This window comes from Coccomyxa subellipsoidea (genome assembly GCF_000258705.1).
Source record: "Coccomyxa subellipsoidea C-169, whole genome shotgun sequence".
NCBI classification, from domain to species: domain Eukaryota; kingdom Viridiplantae; phylum Chlorophyta; class Trebouxiophyceae; family Coccomyxaceae; genus Coccomyxa; species Coccomyxa subellipsoidea.
The window spans coordinates 1,250,275-1,274,898 of NW_005178023.1; the positions used below are offsets into that span (position 1 = coordinate 1,250,275).

Genomic DNA, 24,624 nt, shown 5'->3' on the forward strand with positions numbered 1-24,624 from the left:
CGCGCAGGTGGCTGATCCTGACCAGGCCAAGCCTGGCCCAGTCCTCCCAGGCAAAGGGCTGCCTGACTGCATCCGTGAGCTGCCTGTTGAAGAACAGTGGCTCACCCATGACTGCGTCGTAGCCGATCGCTTCCGGCTTCCGCAGGTGATGGGGCCGCAGCTGCTGGTAGGCATGCAGGTACTGCCGTACGCGCTGCGGGGCCTCCACATGCTTCGCTGCAAAGGTGGAGAAGAGCAGGAATCTTCCCAGCTGCCAGATGTGCTGCCGCCGCGCTGACACCGTGCCGGGTTCCTGCGCTGCCAGCCAGGCTGTGCTCCTGTACAGCCAGTGGTCGAAGTAGGCCTTCCAGGCCAGCTGTTCCGGCTCCAACAGCCTGCCCACCACCTTGGCCTGGAGAGCCAGGATCTGGGCCTTGATGTCCACCAGTGCGATGCCGCCGTGTGCGGCCGCGCGGAAGCAGACGTCCTTGCTTGGGAACAGCGCCGCCGCTGCGCCAGGGGTCACCGGCCGGTTCGCCGCGACGAAAGTGTGGATGGCTCTGCAGAGCCTCTGTAGCAAGTCTTGTGGCACCGGTATGAAGGTGGCATGGTAGGTGACCATGGAGGCCAGCACCTGTTTTGCGACGTACGCTCGGCCCAGCAGGCTGAGTCTGAAGCCGGACCAGCGGGCGATGCGGGCCTCCACCTTCTCAATGATGGCTGTGTATAGGGCTGTGGCAGCTGCAGCTGGCTGGGTGGACAAGGGAATGCCCAGGTGCTTGACGCCGTCGCTCGAAGCCGCGAAGGTGACCCCCGTGACTGGATCGGGCCCGGCGAGATGGCTGAGGCTGCCAAGCCCTAGGGCCTGGCTCTTGCTGCGCTGCAGCCTGGCTCCTGTGGCTGCGCAGTGGAGGCCCACGCTGGCCCCCAGCACGATCTGAGCATCCCGAGGAGTCCGCGCGTGCACGCTGGTGTCGTCCGCATGCTGGTGCATGACTGGTGCTGGCTCCCCTGAAGGCAGTCTGATGGGCTGGAAAGCTAGCTGGCCTGCAAGCATCCTGGCATGCGCGGCCATCGGCTGCGCGGCAAGCACAAACAGCAGCGGCGAGAGGGGGCTTCCCTGGAAGACGCCGGAGGCCACCGGGAAGGCATCGGTGTGCCAGCCGTTGAAGGCCACTCGCGCGGTCGTGCCGGAGTGCAGAATGTGCACCCACCGCTGCACACCGGGCCCGAAGCCCACCGCAGCCATGCACCGCTCAATCCAGGCCCTGTCAAGGCGATCGAAGGCCTTCTCGAAGTCCAGGAAGACCTGCACGCCTGGCTGGTGTGTGGCCTCCAGGTAGCTGATCTCCTCCAGGTGTGCCAGCACGTTGTCCCCCGCCCAGCGCTTAGGCAGGAAGCCTGTCTGTGTGGCATCCACCACCTGATTCAGCAGCGGCCCGATCCGGCTGGCGATCGCCCGCGCCGCGAGCTTGTAGTCGGTGTTGAGCAACGTGATGGGCCTGTAGCTGGCTGGAGACTCCCTGTCTGCCCCCTTCCCCTTGTACAAGAGAGTGATACGCCCCTGCGTCAGCGGTGGCGGCAGCGCCGCTTCCCCGCCGCCGCCGAAAGCTTCCTGCAGCATCCCTGCCAGCTCCAGCCCTACCACAGGCCAGAAGCGCAGGTAGAACTCATATGGCAGGCCATCCAAGCCCGGTGCCTTGCCGCGCGGCAGGCTCCGGAGGGCAGTCTCCAGCTCTGCGACCGACACGCTGCCATCACCGCGCTCTCCTTCTGCCGCTGCAGCTGCCTGAGGGGACAAACGCTTGTCCACTGCCTGCAGCAGCTCATCCTGGGCTGCCAGCGACACCGGCTGCGCCGCGAAGAGGCCTGCCGCTTCGTCGCCACTGTAGTACTCCCGCAGCACCGCGCCGCCCCGATCTCTGCCGGCTGGGTGATCCAGGACAACCCGTGGGCTGTCAGGGGCTGGACCTGTCCTGAGGGCCATCAACTCTGTGCGGCCCTGCCGCTCCCGGGCCAGGTGGTGGAACCAGAAGGTGGACTGCTCACCGTAGAACTGCCATACGATCCCAGCCTGGAGTGCTGCCCCCTTAGCTGCCTCCACATTGAGGCCCTGCAGAAGCTGGTGGGCATCCTGCCATGCCAGAAGGGTGTCTGGTGCGGGCCGCCGGGTGAACGCCGCGAGCGCTGCGCGGCTGTCAGACTCCAGAGCCCGCTGAGAGGCCCGGCGCTCCGCTGCGAGAGCCCAGGAACGCTGCATGGCCATATCTTTGACCTGCCACTTCAACTCCACCCACCTGCTGCCCTGCGTGACGCCCTCTCCGAGCGGGTGTGCGGCAAGATACTCCGGAATCGCTGCCATAACGCGATCGCAGAACGGCTGATCGTCCTGAGGATGAAGGGGCAGCCTCCAGGCTGCAGAGCCATACAGTGTGCTGGCTGGAGCTGTAAGGCTCAGGCTGACCCCCAGGTGGTCTCCTGGATAACCAAGAACCTGCCCGATCGCTCGCGGCTCCCGGCTGACCCGCGCCCGCAGCGTCTCCGAGACCAGCCAGCGGTCGAGCCGGGCAGCTGACTGACCTGTGGTGGCAACGTGGGTGAAGGCACGACTGCTGGGGTTGAGGTCACGCCAGACATCGTAGAGCTGATGCTCAGTCTCCACGAGCCGCAGGCCGGTCCAATATCCATGCGTCCGCTGACCGGGCTGCCCGGCGGCCATGTCCTGCTGGCCTGCAATGCAGTTGAAGTCCCCTCCCACCAGAAGGCAACGTGCTGCTGGAAGGCTGGGCAGCAGCTCCTGTGTATAATACTGCTGTCGCTCCGCTGCGGCCGCAGGCGCGTACACGGAAGCTACCGTGTAGGGCTGGCCACAATAAGTGAAGTCCACTAGTAGGGTGCGTCCGGTGGTGCTGCAGTGACGCACCGTGATGGCTGCTGTGGAGGCTGTGGGTCTTAGTAAGACCGCTACGCCGCGTGACTGGGAGGTGAAGTGGCACCAAAATGCGGGCCCGCTCCAATTGCAGCGAAGCCCGGCAGGCCCCTCCTGCGCCCATGCTGTCCCCTCCTCTGTAGAGCTGTGGTGGGTCTCCTGAAGGAGGATGATGTCCCACCTGTCGCGCTCCAGAAGGTTGAAGAGGCAGCGCCTCTTGTCTCTGTCCCTGAGGCCGTTGACGTTGAGGCTGAGAAGGCGCAGTGAGGGCGATCGGGAGCGAGTCATGGCTGCGAGGGCCGCCGTGCCGGCGGGCCCCCACTGCGAATGCTCCTGGAAATCCTGTGCTCTACCCGCTGCCGCTCCTGCTGTTGCCCCTGCTGCTGTAGCCACCACTCTGTAGGCTGATGCCGCGTACGCGCTGAGCGCCACGGAGCCGGCAGTCCCGCTAGTGCGATCTGCGCCGCACGCTGCGCTGCGCGCGCTGCGGCTGCTCGCGACTCAAAGCCCGGCGGGACGGTGGGTCTCCCCTGCTGACGTGCAATGGGTGCTGCTGGGACCTCTGCCGGCTGCGCTAGGTCCTCCGGTGTCAGAGCCGGCAAGCCGTACGAGTCGTCCGGCAAGCTGTCTGCTCCATGGATGCGACGCAGAGCATCGCAGAGGAGCTGGTGCCGCAGCTCCCTATCTGCTGGTGCATCCCCTCCCGACACGAGCGCGAGTGGTGCATCGCTGTGCAGCCGGCGAATCGCTGCCGCGCTGTCTGCGGGGGAGAAGTGTGTATGCCCTGCCAGCCACTCCAGGCACTCCTCAATACGCTCAACCGGGACGCCGCTGAGGTCCAGGTGCGGAGGGCGACGGTGAGCCGTCTGGGGTGGATCCTCGGTGTGAGGCAGATCCCAATCCATGGGGGTGGCTGCACCTTTATCGCGCACGCGCGATATCCTGCGTCGCAACTCTCGCTGCGGCACCGAGTATGCCTGTGTCTCCCACTCCATCGGTACCGGCGGCGGTGGCGGCGGCGGCGTGTCTTCCTCCATGTCTGTCAGTGCCTGTCTAGCAGCAGGGAAGACCTGTGCACTTCGCGGAGGGGTGCAGTCCATCGGAGTAAGCGGCTGCGTGTCTCCAGCGGGGCGAAAACGCGGGCCTAATCGCGCTACACTGATGGAGCCAGACGCACCCAGGCCAGAGCGGTCGCCACCGGGCGCGCGGCTGGCTTGTACGCGGGCCTCCAGCTGCTGCAACTGGGCACTGGGTGCTGGCTGTGTCCGCTGCGCCGCGGCTGCAGTGCGCGTGTGGGCCTGCGCAGCGCGCTGCCGCTGACGGATCGGTCGAGGCCCTGAGCGGCGCGACGGCTCCGGAGCTAAGCGCTGCGACTGGAAGGAGGATGGCTGGCTGGGCTGCCGCAGCTGCCCCGGCCGCGTGATATTGATCCGGGTGTCACCGTCGATGAAGAACCGCTTTGGTAAGCGGCCCAAGTGCCGGTCCTCATCCGGCGTCTGGATGTATGCAAGGCACGCATTCCCGTTGCCGACGCCATGGGTGCCCACTGCCAACGGTCCTGGCAGGTCGCCGAGGAATTCGCCGCGAACAACGTATGTGTCCCTGGGGCAGCCAGCACAGTCCAGAAGGGTCTGAGTGAGACCCTTTCTGCAGTACTCGTACGGCAGCCCGTGGATGATGATGCAGGTGTGCTGGCAGTGGAACCGCCCAGCAGTGAGTTGCACCGGCACCGCTACGTCTCCGCTGCCCGGCACTGCACGCAGCCGGACAAGCTGGTCCTCCGCTGCCGCATGCCGCGCCGCAGCTGCTGCCGGGACCGTGTCAAACCAGAGCTCCACGCAGCTGTCAGCTGCGCCGGGCGATCCTCGCTGCTTGACTCCCCCGACATGCGGCGCGAAGTGAGCGATTACTCCTCTGGTGACCTTTAGCTCCAGCTGCATGCGCTCCGGGCTGCCATAAGGAACCTCCTCCTGCAGCTCAAGCTGGCCCAACGCAGCCAGTAGGAGTGGCTCGCTGTCCCCCCACCGGTCTGGCCGCGGCCGGAGAAGCCTTGGCCGGGGAGTGCTCAACGCATGGGCATCCAGGGCTCTCTGAGGCTCCAACTGCCATGACTTGACAGTCTGCATCGTGCTGATCAGGCTGGCCAGGTGGGGGACCCAAGTTGCTGGGCAACTGCTGCTGCTGCTGCTGTGCTCCTCTCTACTACCTTGTGCTCCCCTGTGCTGATTGCTCCTGCTGATTAGCTCTTTAGGGCGTCCACCGTCCGCCGAGGAGGTCTTGGGGCCTTGTTCAAGAGCTGTGGCAGCTCCCTACTAAAGGCCTTGAAAACCCCTCGGGAAGCCTACAAAAGAGGCTCGTGTGACCTTTTCCCCTGCCCCTATTTCCTCCCCGCACTCTTCCTCCCTTGTGACACTTCCCTCCTGCCCCTGAACCCTGTTTAGCTACCACTGGTTGTCAGTATGTGGAATGGTTTGGTGGTTGAAATGCATAAAGTACAGGCACAACTGTTTCAAGAATTCAGGAGAACAACATCGAATCCCATAATATATGTCCCGCAGCGAGTAACCATGGGGATAGTGGAAAAGTGTTAGTCGCTAGTGTAGAGTGAGGAAGGTGGCTGTGCGCATCTGGTCCAGTGGAGACGGGTAACATTCGCGTAAAATATGTATATATATTGTCGATGATGATAGTGGCTGAAAAAAAGCTACATTGGAGGCTATCCGGACGTGTGAGCTCGCGGGATGGCAACTGTGTCGTGGTCGAAATGAGTAAATACGCACAAAAGTAGGCAAGTGGGGTATCGATCGAAAGCTGTGAACATTCTCTACACAATGCAAGTGAGAAACTTGAAGATGCTGGTGTATCGGTGGAGAAATCGTGTGAAATCGATGTGATGCAACTGATCGGTGTGACTCTTCTCTGATGTTCTCTGACTGCTGGACTGCTTCTGGACTGCTTATGGACTGCTTCTCATAGAAGGGCCACACGATCGCTGCCTGCAGCGCTGCGCTCTTTGCTGCCTCTGTGTGGCCTGCAGCAGGTGGTGAGCTTCCTGCCATAACCGCAGGGTCTCCACGGTGGATGTGCACTCGTAGGCTGCGAATGCTGCCCGGCTATCGGACTCAAGATCCCGCCGCACTGACCTGCGCTTTGCCGCTATGGCCCAGGATCGCTGCAAGGCGATGTCGTTCAGCCTCTTGAGGTCCACCCAGCGGCTGCCCCGCGTGACTCCGTCTCCGAGGGGGTGTGTGGCGAGAGATACGCTTGGATCTCCGCTTTTATGCGCATTGCAGAACGGCTGATCATCCAGATGGTGGAGAGGGAGCTCAGGGTTCTCAGCTGCAGGCTGTAGAATCACAGTTCAGATTATGTCCCGTTTGAATTCGTACTTTGGCCTCTGCCTAAATAGCTCCGGGTAGAGGGACGCTGTTGCAGACAGACGTTGTGTTGTCTTAGGCAGTTTGTGCTCCAGCAGAGCTTCAACTGTGCAGCGCTCTCTGAGCACAGGCCGAAGCTTTTTGAATTCGCTACGTGAAGTGTGCATTGGATAGATACTCTCTGCTGTGTGCATGTGACGCCTTGTGATGCCTTGTCATGCTATGCTGTTTGGGCTTGCCTGCCTGCCTTGATTTGCACTTTGCAGCATGCTTGCCACTGGCTATGGATCCTGCCTCCAGATGCAAGCCTTTTTTTTTTTTTTTTTTTTTTTTAAAGGGGGAGCCCCCGCTATTACATGGGTGCCAATCGCACGCTTCCCAGCACGCATGCAATAGGATATTTGGGGAAACCTGTCAGAGTTGGGGCACGCAGAGCACTCCCGCAGGAGGATAATGCGATACCTAAGAGAAGCGCAAGCATGAAGGCATACCACAGAAAGGCAACAGAAAGGCTCCTAGCGATGGACATGTCCCAAGCACCAGAGGGTAACCTCATCCCCAGAGGCGCACTCCAGCCCGCTGGCAACGCAACACCGCTGAGGTGACGTTGGAGGACCCACGGGGCAGGTCTAGGGCTCTTGCAGCTGGAGGCAGGGGTCACAGCAAAGCAGGCAATCATCAATCACTGGCAGGCAATTATGGATGTGCGGGCAACCAGTGGTGGAACAGACATGAAAGGCACGTTAATACGGTCGGCCGACAGGGATAGAACAGGATCGCGTTCGGACCCATTACCACTAGGGGCCGCTCGGGGCTAGCAAGGGGACCCTAAACTATGCCTCAATCTGCCAGCAAGGTGGGGCACAAGCAAACGGTGGCATATGGGAGATTTGAAGCCGGAAATGAGGCGAAAAACAGGTAGGCTGGCGAGAACTCGACCAGATACACACACCCAACCACATCGGAGGCGGGGATAGGCAGGAGGCATCATGTCCAAGGTCCTAGACACCCGCTCAGGTTCAAAGGTGGATACTGGGGTTGGAAACCCTAAACCCTTCAGATAGCCTTCAATGAACTACTGTGAATGGTGAGGAGGACAGACACTAAGGCAAAAGGCCACGGATGACAGGCCAAGGGGATTGTTGGGGCTGCTGGTGAGACAGAAACATCGGAGGATCATTGGAAAACTATCGATAGCCTAAAGCCCTGGGCAGGGTGGTCTTCTGTAAGCTCGCGCCAACGCTCCGGCTCTCCGGCACGGTACTCCACAGGTAGCGGGGCGCACGATGGATCCGTCTGGCCGAGGGATACCCAAGGGGTGAGCCGCGCAAACACGTCCGGTGGTGGGCGAGGCCACCGGCACTGGGTGGCGATTCCAGTGCCCCAGGGGTGAAGGAGGCACCCCCGGGGCCGTGTTGGGCCGAGCTCGACAGGTCCCTCGACCAGTGGAAGCACGTGACTCGGAGCCCCATTCCGCGCTGGCAAAGGTTAGAGGTAGGAGAGGCGCAAAGCGTCTGGTAGGCAATCTGTGGTCCCAGGGCTCCAAGGCAAAAAGGGGTCTCAGACAAGGAACGACAGGCCGGGCTTTGCCGGGGTGGGAATCGGGACTGGTGAAAGGTGAGTCATCCGTGCCTGACTATGGTATGACGAAGGCTCTTAGCGCCCAGGTGCCCAGAGCACCTATCGCAAAGGCCCCCCTAAGAGAGGGTGTGAGTTCAACACAAGAATCGACACGAGCGGGTGTCATGGCAGAAGGCCAAATGAGAGCATGGTCATACAGATAGCCAAGTTAGAGCCGTGGCCGGCTGGGTACAGTGAATGGTGGATCGGAATCGTCACGCTGGAAGCGGCACGGGATGCTGGGCACTCCATTGGATGACAGGTTGCGCGCCCGGCAGCTCCTCAAGCGCGCAGAGGACCGCGCGGTGGCACCATCGCGCCGCGAACTGCTCCCTGGTGATCATCGGGTCGCGTCCGCGAAGCCAGTCGCTGAGCACACCTGCTGTCTGCCGGACGTTGACGGTCGCGAGCCGCCAATCGGCAAGCAGGGCCTTCTTGCAGGAAGACAGGATGCGAGCCGCAACCGCTCCGGGGGTGATCGCCGCCGCATCTGGCTGGTGGCGGCCGCGCTGATATGCTGCCCACAGCTGACAGATCGTAGCAAGCCGCAGGCGATCCCAGAGCTGCCTGAGCTGCCGCGGCGGTCCCCAGATCCTGGTGTCATCGGCGAGAAGAAGGTCGGCGCTGCGCGGTGGCGCGTCGTCTCCGGTCACCGCGGCCCATGTCGTTGCGAACCAGTCCCACACCCCGGCGGCGAGAGGGCAGATGATGAAGACATGGGTGAGTGTGGCCAGCTGACCTGCACAGCTCGGATGCGGGCAAACGTGACCGGCGGGATCGGCGCGGTGGACGTGACGCGAGAAGCCGCCGACGAAGAGCTGGCCATGCAGCAGCCTCCACGCTGTCACGCGCTGCCGCCGGTCCAGATGGGAAGCGTGCACCACTTGCCACACATGAGCCCAAGGTGCTGATGGGTCTGCTGTGACAGCAGCAGCAGGATCAACAGTGACATCTGCTCCCTGTGGCACTGGTGAAGGGCCCGCTGGCGCGCGTGCAGGCCCGCCGCGGTCCCGCAGCGGAACCGGACGTGGCTGCGGCGCAGCCATCCAGATCGCCCAGGAGGAGGGATCAGGCTGCCCTCGAGGCCTCTTGCCTAAGACCTGCGACGCAGTACCAGCAGCTGCAGCCCTGGCCTCCCATCGCGCCTCGAGCGCCCGAAGGCCGCTGCGCTGATCATCTGTGGTATCAGCCCAGATGGCTGGTCGCAGCGGGCCCGCCGGGCTGGCCTCCCCCTTGCTGATCCTGTGAAGCACCTGTCGCCGCGCGGTGGCCTCCCTCACCACAAACTCATGTGCCGGCCGCGTGCCGAGCCCCCAAGCCTGAGGGTCCTGTACCTGGGATCCCCAGAGGCCAAAGAAGTATAGTGTGGGCGGCGGTGGTGGCGGTGGCTCCGGCAGCTGCTGCTCCCACTCCAACTGCTCCCCTGTCTGCTGCTCCACCTGCAGGTGCTGCTCTGGGTGCAGCTGCTCCGCGTGCTGGCGCTGCTGACGTGTGCCGCTGCGTGGATGCCAGGGCCTGGTGATGTCCCAGTGCTGAACCAATGCAGGCTGCGCGGCCGGAGGAAGGAAGGCGTGCATGGCTGCAACGCCTCCGTCCATTGGCACAAGGGCTCCTGTGCTGCTTACTGTGTGGCTGAGGAAGTAGGTGCTACCTTCGGCTGTGCGAGACCAGACGCGGCGATCCGACGGGTCCGGAGATGCGCACCACATAGCGGCCGGTGGCTGCACCTGGATTAGCGCTCTCCAGGCTGCTGGCAAGGCAGCCAGAAGGATGGGCACGCGCTCTCGCACCATCCGAACCGGATGCTCCGGGCCGCGCACGACATCGCGCAGGTGGCTGATCCTGACCAGGCCAAGCCTGGCCCAGTCCTCCCAGGCAAAGGGCTGCCTGACTGCATCCGTGAGCTGCCTGTTGAAGAACAGTGGCTCACCCATGACTGCGTCGTAGCTGATCGCTTCCGGCTTCCGCAGGTGATGGGGCCGCAGCTGCTGGTAGGCATGCAGGTACTGCCGTACGCGCTGCGGGGCCTCCACATGCTTCGCTGCGAAGGTGGAGAAGAGCAGGAATCTTCCCAGCTGCCAGATGTGCTGCCGCCGCGCTGACACCGTGCCGGGTTCCTGCGCTGCCAGCCAGGCTGTGCTCCTGTACAGCCAGTGGTCGAAGTAGGCCTTCCAGGCCAGCTGTTCCGGCTCCAACAGCCTGCCCACCACCTTGGCCTGGAGAGCCAGGATCTGGGCCTTGATGTCCACCAGCGCGATGCCGCCGTGTGCGGCCGCGCGGAAGCAGACGTCCTTGCTTGGGAACAGCGCCGCCGCTGCGCCAGGGGTCACCGGCCGGTTCGCCGCGACGAAAGTGTGGATGGCTCTGCAGAGCCTCTGTAGCAAGTCTTGTGGCACCGGTATGAAGGTGGCATGGTAGGTGACCATGGAGGCCAGCACCTGTTTTGCGACGTACGCTCGGCCCAGCAGGCTGAGTCTGAAGCCGGACCAGCGGGCGATGCGGGCCTCCACCTTCTCAATGATGGCTGTGTATAGGGCTGTGGCAGCTGCAGCTGGCTGGGTGGACAAGGGAATGCCCAGGTGCTTGACGCCGTCGCTCGAAGCCGCGAAGGTGACCCCCGTGACTGGATCGGGCCCGGCGAGATGGCTGAGGCTGCCAAGCCCTAGGGCCTGGCTCTTGCTGCGCTGCAGCCTGGCTCCTGTGGCTGCGCAGTGGAGGCCCACGCTGGCCCCCAGCACGATCTGAGCATCCCGAGGAGTCCGCGCGTGCACGCTGGTGTCGTCCGCATGCTGGTGCATGACTGGTGCTGGCTCCCCTGAAGGCAGTCTGATGGGCTGGAAAGCTAGCTGGCCTGCAAGCATCCTGGCATGCGCGGCCATCGGCTGCGCGGCAAGCACAAACAGCAGCGGCGAGAGGGGGCTTCCCTGGAAGACGCCGGAGGCCACCGGGAAGGCATCGGTGTGCCAGCCGTTGAAGGCCACTCGCGCGGTCGTGCCGGAGTGCAGAATGTGCACCCACCGCTGCACACCGGGCCCGAAGCCCACCGCAGCCATTTTTTTTTTTTTTTTTAAAGGGGGAGCCCCCGCTATTACATGGGTGCCAATCGCACGCTTCCCAGCACGCATGCAATAGGATATTTGGGGAAACCTGTCAGAGTTGGGGCACGCAGAGCACTCCCGCAGGAGGATAATGCGATACCTAAGAGAAGCGCAAGCATGAAGGCATACCACAGAAAGGCAACAGAAAGGCTCCTAGCGATGGACATGTCCCAAGCACCAGAGGGTAACCTCATCCCCAGAGGCGCACTCCAGCCCGCTGGCAACGCAACACCGCTGAGGTGACGTTGGAGGACCCACGGGGCAGGTCTAGGGCTCTTGCAGCTGGAGGCAGGGGTCACAGCAAAGCAGGCAATCATCAATCACTGGCAGGCAATTATGGATGTGCGGGCAACCAGTGGTGGAACAGACATGAAAGGCACGTTAATACGGTCGGCCGACAGGGATAGAACAGGATCACGTTCGGACCCATTACCACTAGGGGCCGCTCGGGGCTAGCAAGGGGACCCTAAACTATGCCTCAATCTGCCAGCAAGGTGGGGCACAAGCAAACGGTGGCATATGGGAGATTTGAAGCCGGAAATGAGGCGAAAAACAGGTAGGCTGGCGAGAACTCGACCAGATACACACACCCAACCACATCGGAGGCGGGGATAGGCAGGAGGCATCATGTCCAAGGTCCTAGACACCCGCTCAGGTTCAAAGGTGGATACTGGGGTTGGAAACCCTAAACCCTTCAGATAGCCTTCAATGAACTACTGTGAATGGTGAGGAGGACAGACACTAAGGCAAAAGGCCACGGATGACAGGCCAAGGGGATTGTTGGGGCTGCTGGTGAGACAGAAACATCGGAGGATCATTGGAAAACTATCGATAGCCTAAAGCCCTGGGCAGGGTGGTCTTCTGTAAGCTCGCGCCAACGCTCCGGCTCTCCGGCACGGTACTCCACAGGTAGCGGGGCGCACGATGGATCCGTCTGGCCGAGGGATACCCAAGGGGTGAGCCGCGCAAACACGTCCGGTGGTGGGCGAGGCCACCGGCACTGGGTGGCGAGGCCAGTGCCCCAGGGGTGAAGGAGGCACCCCCGGGGCCGTGTTGGGCCGAGCTCGACAGGTCCCTCGACCAGTGGAAGCACGTGACTCGGAGCCCCATTCCGCGCTGGCAAAGGTTAGAGGTAGGAGAGGCGCAAAGCGTCTGGTAGGCAATCTGTGGTCCCAGGGCTCCAAGGCAAAAAGGGGTCTCAGACAAGGAACGACAGGCCGGGCTTTGCCGGGGTGGGAATCGGGACTGGTGAAAGGTGAGTCATCCGTGCCTGACTATGGTATGACGAAGGCTCTTAGCGCCCAGGTGCCCAGAGCACCTATCGCAAAGGCCCCCCTAAGAGAGGGTGTGAGTTCAACACAAGAATCGACACGAGCGGGTGTCATGGCAGAAGGCCAAATGAGAGCATGGTCATACAGATAGCCAAGTTAGAGCCGTGGCCGGCTGGGTACAGTGAATGGTGGATCGGAATCGTCACGCTGGAAGCGGCACGGGATGCTGGGCACTCCAGTGGATGACAGGTTGCGCGCCCGGCAGCTCCTCAAGCGCGCAGAGGACCGCGCGGTGGCACCATCGCGCCGCGAACTGCTCCCTGGTGATCATCGGGTCGCGTCCGCGAAGCCAGTCGCTGAGCACACCTGCTGTCTGCCGGACGTTGACGGTCGCGAGCCGCCAATCGGCAAGCAGGGCCTTCTTGCAGGAAGACAGGATGCGAGCCGCAACCGCTCCGGGGGTGATCGCCGCCGCATCTGGCTGGTGGCGGCCGCGCTGATATGCTGCCCACAGCTGACAGATCGTAGCGAGCCGCAGGCGATCCCAGAGCTGCCTGAGCTGCCGCGGCGGTCCCCAGATCCTGGTGTCATCGGCGAGAAGAAGGTCGGCGCTGCGCGGTGGCGCGTCGTCTCCGGTCACCGCTGCTGAATCAGGTGGTGGATGCCACACAGACAGGCTTCCTGCCTAAGCGCTGGGCGGGGGACAACGTGCTGGCACACCTGGAGGAGATCAGCTACCTGGAGGCCACACACCAGCCAGGCGTGCAGGTCTTCCTGGACTTCGAGAAGGCCTTCGATCGCCTTGACAGGGCCTGGATTGAGCGGTGCATGGCTGCGGTGGGCTTCGGGCCCGGTGTGCAGCGGTGGGTGCACATTCTGCACTCCGGCACGACCGCGCGAGTGGCCTTCAACGGCTGGCACACCGATGCCTTCCCGGTGGCCGCCGGCGTCTTCCAGGGAAGCCCCCTCTCGCCGCTGCTGTTTGTGCTTGCCGCGCAGCCGATGGCCGCGCATGCCAGGATGCTTGCAGGCCAGCTAGCTTTCCAGCCCATCAGACTGCCTTCAGGGGAGCCAGCACCAGTCATGCACCAGCATGCGGACGACACCAGCGTGCACGCGCGGACTCCCCGGGATGCTCAGATCGTGCTGGGGGCCAGCGTGGGCCTCCACTGCGCAGCCACAGGAGCCAGGCTGCAGCGCAGCAAGAGCCAGGCCCTAGGGCTTGGCAGCCTCAGCCATCTCGCCGGGCCCGATCCAGTCACGGGGGTCACCTTCGCGGCTTCGAGCGACGGCGTCAAGCACCTGGGCATTCCCTTGTCCACCCAGCCAGCTGCAGCTGCCACAGCCCTATACACAGCCATCATTGAGAAGGTGGAGGCCCGCATCGCCCGCTGGTCCGGCTTCAGACTCAGCCTGCTGGGCCGAGCGTACGTCGCAAAACAGGTGCTGGCCTCCATGGTCACCTACCATGCCACCTTCATACCGGTGCCACAAGACTTGCTACAGAGGCTCTGCAGAGCCATCCACACTTTCGTCGCGGCGAACCGGCCGGTGACCCCTGGCGCAGCGGCGGCGCTGTTCCCAAGCAAGGACGTCTGCTTCCGCGCGGCCGCACACGGCGGCATCGCGCTGGTGGACATCAAGGCCCAGATCCTGGCTCTCCAGGCCAAGGTGGTGGGCAGGCTGTTGGAGCCGGAACAGCTGGCCTGGAAGGCCTACTTCGACCACTGGCTGTACAGGAGCACAGCCTGGCTGGCAGCGCAGGAACCCGGCACGGTGTCAGCGCGGCGGCAGCACATCTGGCAGCTGGGAAGATTCCTGCTCTTCTCCACCTTTGCAGCGAAGCATGTGGAGGCCCCGCAGCGCGTACGGCAGTACCTGCATGCCTACCAGCAGCTGCGGCCCCATCACCTGCGGAAGCCGGAAGCGATCGGCTACGACGCAGTCATGGGTGAGCCACTGTTCTTCAACAGGGAGCTCACGGATGCAGTCAGGCAGCCCTTTGCCTGGGAGGACTGGGCCAGGCTTGGCCTGGTCAGGATCAGCCACCTGCGCGATGTCGTGCGCGGCCCGGAGCATCCGGTTCGGATGGTGCGAGAGCGCGTGCCCATCCTTCTGGCTGCCTTGCCAGCAGCCTGGAGAGCGCTAATCCAGGTGCAGCCACCGGCCGCTATGTGGTGCGCATCTCCGGACCCGTCGGATCGCCGCGTCTGGTCTCGCACAGCCGAAGGTAGCACCTACCTTCTCAGCCACACAGTAAGCAGCACAGGAGCCCTTGTGCCAGTGGACGGAGGCGTTGCAGCCATGCACGCCTTCCTTCCTCCGGCCGCGCAGCCTGCATTGGTTCAGCACTGGGACATCACCAGGCCCTGGCATCCACGCAGCGGCACACGTCAGCAGCGCCAGCACGCGGAGCAGCTGCACCCAGAGCAGCACCTGCAGGTGGAGCAGCAGCCAGGGGAGCAGTTGGAGTGGGAGCAGCAGCTGCCGGAGCCACTGCCACCACCGCCGCCCACACTATACTTCTTTGGCCTCTGGGGATCCCAGGTACAGGACCCTCAGGCTTGGGGGCTCGGCACGCGGCCGGCACATGAGTTTGTGGTGAGGGAGGCCACCGCGCGGCGACAGGTGCTTCACAGGATCAGCAAGGGGGAGGCCAGCCCGGCGGGCCCGCTGCGACCAGCCATCTGGGCTGATACCACAGATGATCAGCGCAGCGGCCTTCGGGCGCTCGAGGCGCGATGGGAGGCCAGGGCTGCAGCTGCTGGTACCGCGTCGCAGGTCTTTTTTTTTTTTTTTTTTTTTTAAAAGGGGAAGCCCCCGCTATTACACAGGTGCCAGTCGCACGCTTCCCAGCACGCATGCAATAGGATATTTGGGGAAACCTGTCAGAGTTGGGGCACGCAGAGCACTCCCGCAGGAGGATAATGCGATACTGAAGAGAAGCGCAAGCATGAAGGCATACCACAGAAAGGCAACAGAAAGGCTCCTAGCGATGGACATGTCCCAAGCACCAGAGGGTAACCTCATCCCCAGAGGCGCACTCCAGCCCGCCGGCAACGCAACACCGCTGAGGTGACGTTGGAGGACCCACGGGGCAAGCCTAGGGCTTGCAGCTGGAGGCAGGGGTCACAGCAAAGCAGGCAATCATCAATCACTGGCAGGCAATTATGGATGTGCGGGCAACCAGTGGTGGAACAGACATGAAAGGCACGTTTATACGGTTGGCCGACAGGGATGGAACAGGATCGCGTTCGGACCCATTACCACTAGGTGCCGCTCGGGGCTGGCAATGTGACCCTAAACTATGCCTCAATCTGCCAGCAAGGTGGGGCACAAGCAAACGGTGGCATATGGGAGATTTTTTTTTAAAAAAAAAAAAAAAAGGGGAATGGGAGATATGAAGCCGCAAATGAGGCGAAAAACAGGTAGGCTGGTGAGAACTCGACCAGATACACACACCCACCACATTGGAGGCGGGGATAGGCAGGAGGCATCATGTCCAAGGTCCTAGACACCCGCTCAGGTTCAAGGGTGGATACTGGGGTTGGAAACCCTAAACCCTTCAGATAGCCTTCAATGAACTACTGTGAATGGTGAGGAGGACAGACACTAAGGCAGAAGGCCACGGATGACAGGCCAAGGGGATTGTTGGGGCTGCTGGTGAGACAGAAACATCGGAGAAATATAGGTCTTAGGCAAGAGGCCTCGAGGGCAGCCTGATCCCTCCTCCTGGGCGATCTGGATGGCTGCGCCGCAACCACGTCCGGTTCCGCTGCGGGACCGCGGCGGGCCTGCGGGCGCGCCAGCGGGCCCTTCACCAGTGCCACAGGGAGCAGATGTCACTGTTGATCCTGCTGCTGCTGTCACAGCAGACCCATCAGCACCTTGGGCTCATGTGTGGCAAGTGGTGCACGCTTCCCATCTGGACCGGCGGCAGCGCGTGACAGCGTGGAGGCTGCTGCATGGCCAGCTCTTCGTCGGCGGCTTCGCGCGTCACGTCCACCGCGCCGATCCCGCCGGTCACGTTTGCCCGCATCCGAGCTGTGCAGGTCAGCTGGCCACACTCACCCATGTCTTCATCATCTGCCCTCTCGCCGCCGGGGTGTGGGACTGGTTCGCAGCGACATGGGCCGCGGTGACCGGAGACGACGCGCCACCGCGCAGCGCCGACCTTCTTCTCGCCGATGACACCAGGATCTGGGGACCGCCGCGGCAGCTCAGGCAGCTCTGGGATCGCCTGCGGCTCGCTACAATCTGTCAGCTGTGGGCAGCATATCAGCGCGGCCGCCACCAGCCAGATGCGGCGGCGATCACCCCCGGAGCGGTTGCGGCTCGCATCCTGTCTTCCTGCAAGAAGGCCCTGCTTGCCGATTGGCGGCTCGCGACCGTCAACGTCCGGCAGACAGCAGGTGTGCTCAGCGACTGGCTTCGCGGACGCGACCCGATGATCACCAGGGAGCAGTTTGCGGCGCGATGGTGCCACCGCGCGGTCCTCTGCGCGCTGGAGGAGCTGCCGGGCGCGCAACCAGTCATCCACTGGAGTGCCCAGCATCCCGTGCCGCTTCCAGCGTGACGCTTCCGATCCACCATTCACTGTACCCAGCCGGCCACGGCTCTAACTTGGCTATCTGTATGACCATGCTCTCATTTGGCCTTCTGCCATGACACCCGCTCGTGTCGATTCTTGTGTTGAACTCACACCCTCTCTTAGGGGGGCCTTTGCGATAGGCGCTCTGGGCACATGGGCGCTAAGAGCCTTCGTCATACCATAGTCAGGCACGGATGACTAACCTTTCACCAGTCCCGATCCCACCCCGGCAAAGCCCGGCCTGTCGTTCCTTGTCTGAGACCCCTTTTGCCTTAGAGCCCTGGGACCACAGATTGCCTACCAGAAGCTTTGCGCCTCTCCTACCTCTAACCTTTGCCAGCGCGGAATGGGGCTCCGAGTCACGTGCTTCCACTGGTCGAGGGACCTGTCGAGCTCGGCCCAACACGGCCCCGGGGGTGCCTCCTTCACCCCTGGGGCACTGGCCTCGCCACCCAGTGCCGGTGGCCTCGCCCACCACCGGACGTGTTTGCGCGGCTCACCCCTTGGGTATCCCTCGGCCAGACGGATCCATCGTGCGCCCCGCTACCTGTGGAGTACCGTGCCGGAGAGCCAGAGCGTTGGCGCAAGCTTACAGAAGACCACCCTGCCCAGGGCTTTAGGCTATCAATAGTTTTCCAGTGATCCTCCGATGTTTCTGTCTCACCAGCAGCCCCAACAATCCCCTTGGCCTGTCATCCGTGGCCTTCTGCCTTAGTGTCTGTCCTCCTCACCATTCACAGTAGTTCATTGAAGGCTATCTGAAGGGTTTAGGGTTTCCAACCCCAGTATCCACCCTTGAACCTGAGCGGGTGTCTAGGACCTTGGACATGATGCCTCCTGCCTATCCCCGCCTCCAATGTGGTGGGTGTGTGTATCTGGTCGAGTTCTCACCAGCCTACCTGTTTTTCGCCTCATTTGCGGCTTCATATCTCCCATATGCCACCGTTTGCTTGTGCCCCACCTTGCTGGCAGATTGAGGCATAGTTTAGGGTCACATTGCCAGCCCCGAGCGGCACCTAGTGGTAATGGGTCCGAACGCGATCCTGTTCCATCCCTGTCGGCCAACCGTATAAACGTGCCTTTCATGTCTGTTCCACCACTGGTTGCCCGCACATCCATAATTGCCTGCCAGTGATTGATGATTGCCTGCTTTGCTGTGACCCCTGCCTCCAGCTGCAAGCCCTAGGCTTGCCCCGTGGGTCCTCCAACGTCACCTCAGCGGTGTTGCGTTGCCGGCGGGCTGGAGTGCGCCTCTGGGGATGAGGTTACCCTCTGGTGCTTGGGACATGTCCATCGCTAGGAGCCTTTCTGTTGCCTTTCTGTGGTATGCCTTCATGCTTGCGCTTCTCTTCAGTATCGCATTATCCTCCTGCGGGAGTGCTCTGCGTGCCCCAACTCTGACAGGTTTCCCCAAATATCCTATTGCATGCGTGCTGGGAAGCGTGCGACTGGCACCTGTGTAATAGCGGGGGCTTCCCCTTTTAAAAAAAAAAAAAAAAAAAAAACATTGAGGCCCTGCAGAAGCTGGTGGGCATCCTGCCATGCCAGAAGGGTGTCTGGTGCGGGCCGCCGGGTGAACGCCGCGAGTGCTGCGCGGCTGTCAGACTCCAGAGCCCGCTGAGAGGCCCGGCGCTCCGCTGCGAGAGCCCAGGAACGCTGCATGGCCATATCTTTGACCTGCCTCTTCAACTCCACCCACCTGCTGCCCTGCGTGACGCCCTCTCCGAGCGGGTGTGCGGCAAGATACTCCGGAATCGCTGCCGTAACGCGATCGCAGAACGGCTGATCGTCCAGAAGATGAAGGGGCAGCCTCCAGGCTGCAGAGCCATACAGTGTGCTGGCTGGAGCTGTAAGGCTCAGGCTGACCCCCAGGTGGTCTCCTGGATAACCAAGAACCTGCCCGATCGCTCGCGGCTCCCGGCTGACCCGCGCCCGCAGCGTCTCCGAGACCAGCCAGCGGTCGAGCCGGGCAGCTGACTGACCTGTGGTGGCAACGTGGGTGAAGGCACGACTGCTGGGGTTGAGGTCACGCCAGACATCGTAGAGCTGATGCTCAGTCTCCACGAGCCGCATTTAGTGTGCTGGCTGATCGCGCGCGGCTCCTGGCTGACTCTGGCGCGCAGCGGCACCAATATCAGCCAGCGATCCAGCCGCGCTGCTGACTGGCCTGAGGTGAATATGTGGGTGAAGGCACGCCTGCTGGGGTGGAGGTCTCGCCCGACATCGTAGAGGTGGTGATCTGTCTCGACATGCTGCAGGCCACTCCACTCCTAGCGTCTGCTGGCAGGGCTGTCCAGGTCCAGCATGTCCTACTGGCCAGAGATGCAGTTGAAGTCCCCACCCACCCGGTGCCTGTGTACTGGCAAGCTGGTAAGCAGCTCCTGCGTGTTGTAGTGCGGCTGCTCCGCTGCCGCTGCGGGCGCGTAAATGCGTTGAACTGTGTACGGCTGGGCGCTGAATGTGAAGATTACAAGGAGAGTGGGGCCTGATGCGCTGCTGCTACGCACTTTTGATGTCTGATGTGCGGTATGTGGCCCTGAAAAGGACCGCTACGCTGCGAGACTGGGAGGTGTAGCGGTCCAGAAAGCGGGCCCGCTCCAGTTGCAGCGGAGCCCGTTGGGGACCACCCGCTGCCCCTTCCTCTGCAGAGTTGCGGTGGGTCTCCGGGAGGAGGATAATATCCTACTGTCCCTCTCCAGATGCAGCGCCGCTTGTCTTGTCCCAGCCGTTGACGTTGAGGCTGAGAAGACGCAGGAGGGCAAGTGCTGGCGCCTCATTGCGGCGAGGGCAGCCGTGCCGGTGGGCTATCAGTCCTGGAGTGCCTGTGTGTCATTTGCTCCTGCGCCCGCCGCTGCTGCTGCTGCTGCAGCCGCCACCAGTCCGTGGGCTGAAAGCCTGGCGCGTTCCGAGCGGCGATGGCCAGCTGCATGCTTGGCGATGCGGCCGGTGGTGGAGCGCGACTCGAAACCCGGTGGGATTTTGAGGCACGCGCGCTGGTGGAGAAAATGGACGAACACAGAAGCGGTGCTGTCAGGAAGTCGGCTTTTGTTGCATCTCAACTGGACTGGCCAGCCATCCAGACTGATAATAGGTGAGCGGGCTCCGCTCAGTTTTGTCCTTGCGCACGGGCACCCTGCAAGGAAGAGCATCTGTGCTGAGGTGCCTCCCGGGCCTCTCCCTTGCTGATCTTGTGGAGGACCTGGCGGCGCGTGGTGGCCTCCCTGACCACTAACTCATGTGCCGGCCCACAGGCCGAGTTCCCATGCTTGGGGCAGCCAATCCAAGATTTGGCTGCCCTTGAGGCCGAAGAGGTTCAGCGTGGCTGCTGCGGCCGGGGGCACCAGAGCGTCCTCCTCCTGCTCCTGTGCTCCAGGCTGCTGGCGCTTCCCGGTGCGCGGGTGCCAGGGCCTAGTGATGTCCCAGTGCTGTACCAACGTCGGCTGCGCGGTCGCAGGGGGCAACGAGTGCTGACCAGCCTGTGCTCCGTCGATCTGCTGGCACGAGGGCGCCTGTGCTGCTGACTGTATGGCTGAGCTGGTCGTGCCCTGCAGCTGTGCGCGACCAGACCCGGCGCTCTACCGGATCAGGACATGCCAGCCACAGGGCCGCTGCTGGCTGGGACTCCTGTGCTCCGTCATCTCCTGGCACGAGGGCGCCTGTGCTGCTGGCTGTATGGTAGTGCCCTGCAGCTGTGCGCGACCAGACCCGGCGCTCTACAGGATCAGGACACGCCAGCCACAGGGACTGGTTTTTTTTTTTTTTTTTTTTTAAAGGGGGAGCCCCCGCTATTACATGGGTGCCAATCGCACGCTTCCCAGCACGCATGCAATAGGATATTTGGGGAAACCTGTCAGAGTTGGGGCACGCAGAGCACTCCCGCAGGAGGATAATGCGATACCTAAGAGAAGCGCAAGCATGAAGGCATACCACAGAAAGGCAACAGAAAGGCTCCTAGCGATGGACATGTCCCAAGCACCAGAGGGTAACCTCATCCCCAGAGGCGCACTCCAGCCCGCTGGCAACGCAACACCGCTGAGGTGACGTTGGAGGACCCACGGGGCAGGTCTAGGGCTCTTGCAGCTGGAGGCAGGGGTCACAGCAAAGCAGGCAATCATCAATCACTGGCAGGCAATTATGGATGTGCGGGCAACCAGTGGTGGAACAGACATGAAAGGCACGTTAATACGGTCACACCCTCTCTTTTTTTTTTTTTTTTTTTTTTAAGGGGGAGCCCCCGCTATTACATAGGTGCCAATCGCACGCTTCCCAGCACGCATGCAATAGGATATTTGGGGAAACCTGTGAGAGTTGGGGCACGCAGAGCACTCCCGCAGGAGGATAAGGCGATACCGAAGAGAAGCGCAAGCATGAAGGCATACCACAGAAAGGCAACAGAAAGGCGCCTAGCGATGGACATGTCCCAAGCACCAGAGGGTAACCTCATCCCCAGAGGCGCACTCCAGCCCGCCGGCAACGCAACACCGCTGAGGTGACGTTGGAGGACCCACGGGGCAAGCCTAGGGCTTGCAGCTGGAGGCAGGGGTCACAGCAAAGCAGGCAATCATCAATCACTGGTAGGCAGTTATGGATGTGCGGGCAACCAGTGGTGGAACAGACATGAAAGGCCCCCCTCTCTTAGGGGGGCCTTTGCGATAGGTGCTCTGGGCACATGGGCGCTAAGAGCCTTCGTCATACCATAGTCAGGCACGGATGACTAACCTTTCACCAGTCCCGATCCCACCCCGGCAAAGCCGATTCCAGGGAAGCCCCCTCTCGCCGCTGCTGTTTGTGCTTGCCGCGCAGCCGATGGCCGCGCATGCCAGGATGCTTGCAGGCCAGCTAGCTTTCCAGCCCATCAGACTGCCTTCAGGGGAGCCAGCACCAGTCATGCACCAGCATGCGGACGACACCAGCGTGCACGCGCGGACTCCCCGGGATGCTCAGATCGTGCTGGGGGCCAGCGTGGGCCTCCACTGCGCAGCCACAGGAGCCAGGCTGCAGCGCAGCAAGAGCCAGGCCCTAGGGCTTGGCAGCCTCAGCCATCTCGCCGGGCCCGATCCAGTCACGGGGGTCACCTTCGCGGCTTCGAGCGACGGCGTCAAGCACCTGGGCATTCCCTTGTCCACCCAGCCAGCTGCAGCTGCCACAGCCCTATACACAGCCATCATTGAGAAGGTGGAGGCCCGCATCGCCCGCTGGTCCGGCTTCAGACTCAGCCTGCTGGGCCGAGCGTACGTCGCAAAACAGGTGCTGGCCTCCATGGTCACCTACCATGCCACCTTCATACCGGTGCCACAAGACTTGCTACAGAGGCTCTGCAGAGCCATCCACACTTTCGTTGCGGCGAACCGGCCGGTGACCCCTGGCGCAGCGGCGGCGCTGTTCCCAAGCAAGGACGTCTGCTTCCGCGCGGCCGCACACGGCGGCATCGCGCTGGTGGACATCAAGGCCCAGATCCTGGCTCTCCAGGCCAAGGTGGTGGGCAGGCTGTTGGAGCCGGAACAGCTGGCCTGGAAGGCCTACTTCGACCACTGGCTGTACAGGAGCACAGCCTGGCTGGCAGCGCAGGAACCCGGCACGGTGTCAGCGCGGCGGCAGCACATCTGGCAGCTGGGAAGATTCCTGCTCTTCTCCACCTTTGCAGCGAAGCATGTGGAGGCCCCGCAGCGCGTACGGCAGTACCTGCATGCCTACCAGCAGCTGCGGCCCCATCACCTGCGGAAGCCGGAAGCGATCGGCTACGACGCAGTCATGGGTGAGCCACTGTTCTTCAACAGGGAGCTCACGGATGCAGTCAGGCAGCCCTTTGCCTGGGAGGACTGGGCCAGGCTTGGCCTGGTCAGGATCAGCCACCTGCGCGATGTCGTGCGCGGCCCGGAGCATCCGGTTCGGATGGTGCGAGAGCGCGTGCCCATCCTTCTGGCTGCCTTGCCAGCAGCCTGGAGAGCGCTAATCCAGGTGCAGCCACCGGCCGCTATGTGGTGCGCATCTCCGGACCCGTCGGATCGCCGCGTCTGGTCTCGCACAGCCGAAGGTAGCACCTACCTTCTCAGCCACACAGTAAGCAGCACAGGAGCCCTTGTGCCAGTGGACGGAGGCGTTGCAGCCATGCACGCCTTCCTTCCTCCGGCCGCGCAGCCTGCATTGGTTCAGCACTGGGACATCACCAGGCCCTGGCATCCACGCAGCGGCACACGTCAGCAGCGCCAGCACGCGGAGCAGCTGCACCCAGAGCAGCACCTGCAGGTGGAGCAGCAGCCAGGGGAGCAGTTGGAGTGGGAGCAGCAGCTGCCGGAGCCACTGCCACCACCGCCGCCCACACTATACTTCTTTGGCCTCTGGGGATCCCAGGTACAGGACCCTCAGGCTTGGGGGCTCGGCACGCGGCCGGCACATGAGTTTGTGGTGAGGGAGGCCACCGCGCGGCGACAGGTGCTTCACAGGATCAGCAAGGGGGAGGCCAGCCCGGCGGGCCCGCTGCGACCAGCCATCTGGGCTGATACCACAGATGATCAGCGCAGCGGCCTTCGGGCGCTCGAGGCGCGATGGGAGGCCAGGGCTGCAGCTGCTGGTACCGCGTCGCAGGTCTTAGGCAAAAGGCCTCGAGGGCAGCCTGATCCCTCCTCCTGGGCGATCTGGATGGCTGCGCCGCAACCACGTCCGGTTCCGCTGCGGGACCGCGGCGGGCCTGCGGGCGCGCCAGCGGGCCCTTCACCAGTGCCACAGGGAGCAGATGTCACTGTTGATCCTGCTGCTGCTGTCACAGCAGACCCATCAGCACCTTGGGCTCATGTGTGGCAAGTGGTGCACGCTTCCCATCTGGACCGGCGGCAGCGCGTGACAGCGTGGAGGCTGCTGCATGGCCAGCTCTTCGTCGGCGGCTTCGCGCGTCACGTCCACCGCGCCGATCCCGCCGGTCACGTTTGCCCGCATCCGAGCTGTGCAGGTCAGCTGGCCACACTCACCCATGTCTTCATCATCTGCCCTCTCGCCGCCGGGGTGTGGGACTGGTTCGCAGCGACATGGGCCGCGGTGACCGGAGACGACGCGCCACCGCGCAGCGCCGACCTTCTTCTCGCCGATGACACCAGGATCTGGGGACCGCCGCGGCAGCTCAGGCAGCTCTGGGATCGCCTGCGGCTCGCTACAATCTGTCAGCTGTGGGCAGCATATCAGCGCGGCCGCCACCAGCCAGATGCGGCGGCGATCACCCCCGGAGCGGTTGCGGCTCGCATCCTGTCTTCCTGCAAGAAGGCCCTGCTTGCCGATTGGCGGCTCGCGACCGTCAACGTCCGGCAGACAGCAGGTGTGCTCAGCGACTGGCTTCGCGGACGCGACCCGATGATCACCAGGGAGCAGTTTGCGGCGCGATGGTGCCACCGCGCGGTCCTCTGCGCGCTGGAGGAGCTGCCGGGCGCGCAACCAGTCATCCACTGGAGTGCCCAGCATCCCGTGCCGCTTCCAGCGTGACGCTTCCGATCCACCATTCACTGTACCCAGCCGGCCACGGCTCTAACTTGGCTATCTGTATGACCATGCTCTCATTTGGCCTTCTGCCATGACACCCGCTCGTGTCGATTCTTGTGTTGAACTCACACCCTCTCTTAGGGGGGCCTTTGCGATAGGTGCTCTGGGCACATGGGCGCTAAGAGCCTTCGTCATACCATAGTCAGGCACGGATGACTAACCTTTCACCAGTCCCGATCCCACCCCGGCAAAGCCCGGCCTGTCGTTCCTTGTCTGAGACCCCTTTTGCCTT

General features: G+C 62.8%; 4 protein-coding genes across 4 annotated transcripts; 2 read left to right on the forward strand and 2 right to left on the reverse strand.

The window, feature by feature from the left end:
* Positions 1-11,162: 11,162 nt before the first annotated feature.
* On the forward strand, positions 11,163-12,162 carry COCSUDRAFT_59727 (hypothetical protein; the record flags this gene model as incomplete). Its single annotated transcript, XM_005643725.1, has 2 exons — positions 11,163-11,242; positions 11,994-12,162. The coding sequence occupies 2 exons, from the start codon at positions 11,163-11,165 to the stop codon at positions 12,160-12,162; spliced, it is 249 nt and encodes an 82-aa protein (XP_005643782.1).
* A 3,857-nt stretch (positions 12,163-16,019) lies between these two features.
* Positions 16,020-16,850, forward strand: COCSUDRAFT_59729 (hypothetical protein; the record flags this gene model as incomplete). Its single annotated transcript, XM_005643726.1, has 1 exon — positions 16,020-16,850. The coding sequence occupies one exon, from the start codon at positions 16,020-16,022 to the stop codon at positions 16,848-16,850; it is 831 nt and encodes a 276-aa protein (XP_005643783.1).
* A 2,324-nt stretch (positions 16,851-19,174) lies between these two features.
* COCSUDRAFT_59731 (hypothetical protein) lies at positions 19,175-19,642 on the reverse strand (the record flags this gene model as incomplete). Its single annotated transcript, XM_005643727.1, has 2 exons — positions 19,175-19,319; positions 19,419-19,642. 2 exons carry the CDS (start codon positions 19,640-19,642, stop codon positions 19,175-19,177), a joined length of 369 nt encoding a protein of 122 aa, XP_005643784.1.
* Positions 19,643-19,672: 30 nt separating this feature from the next.
* COCSUDRAFT_59732 (hypothetical protein) lies at positions 19,673-20,857 on the reverse strand (the record flags this gene model as incomplete). The annotated part of the gene is made up of 4 exons (XM_005643728.1): positions 19,673-19,892; positions 20,115-20,416; positions 20,445-20,578; positions 20,842-20,857. The coding sequence occupies 4 exons, from the start codon at positions 20,855-20,857 to the stop codon at positions 19,673-19,675; spliced, it is 672 nt and encodes a 223-aa protein (XP_005643785.1).
* Positions 20,858-24,624: the final 3,767 nt, after the last annotated feature.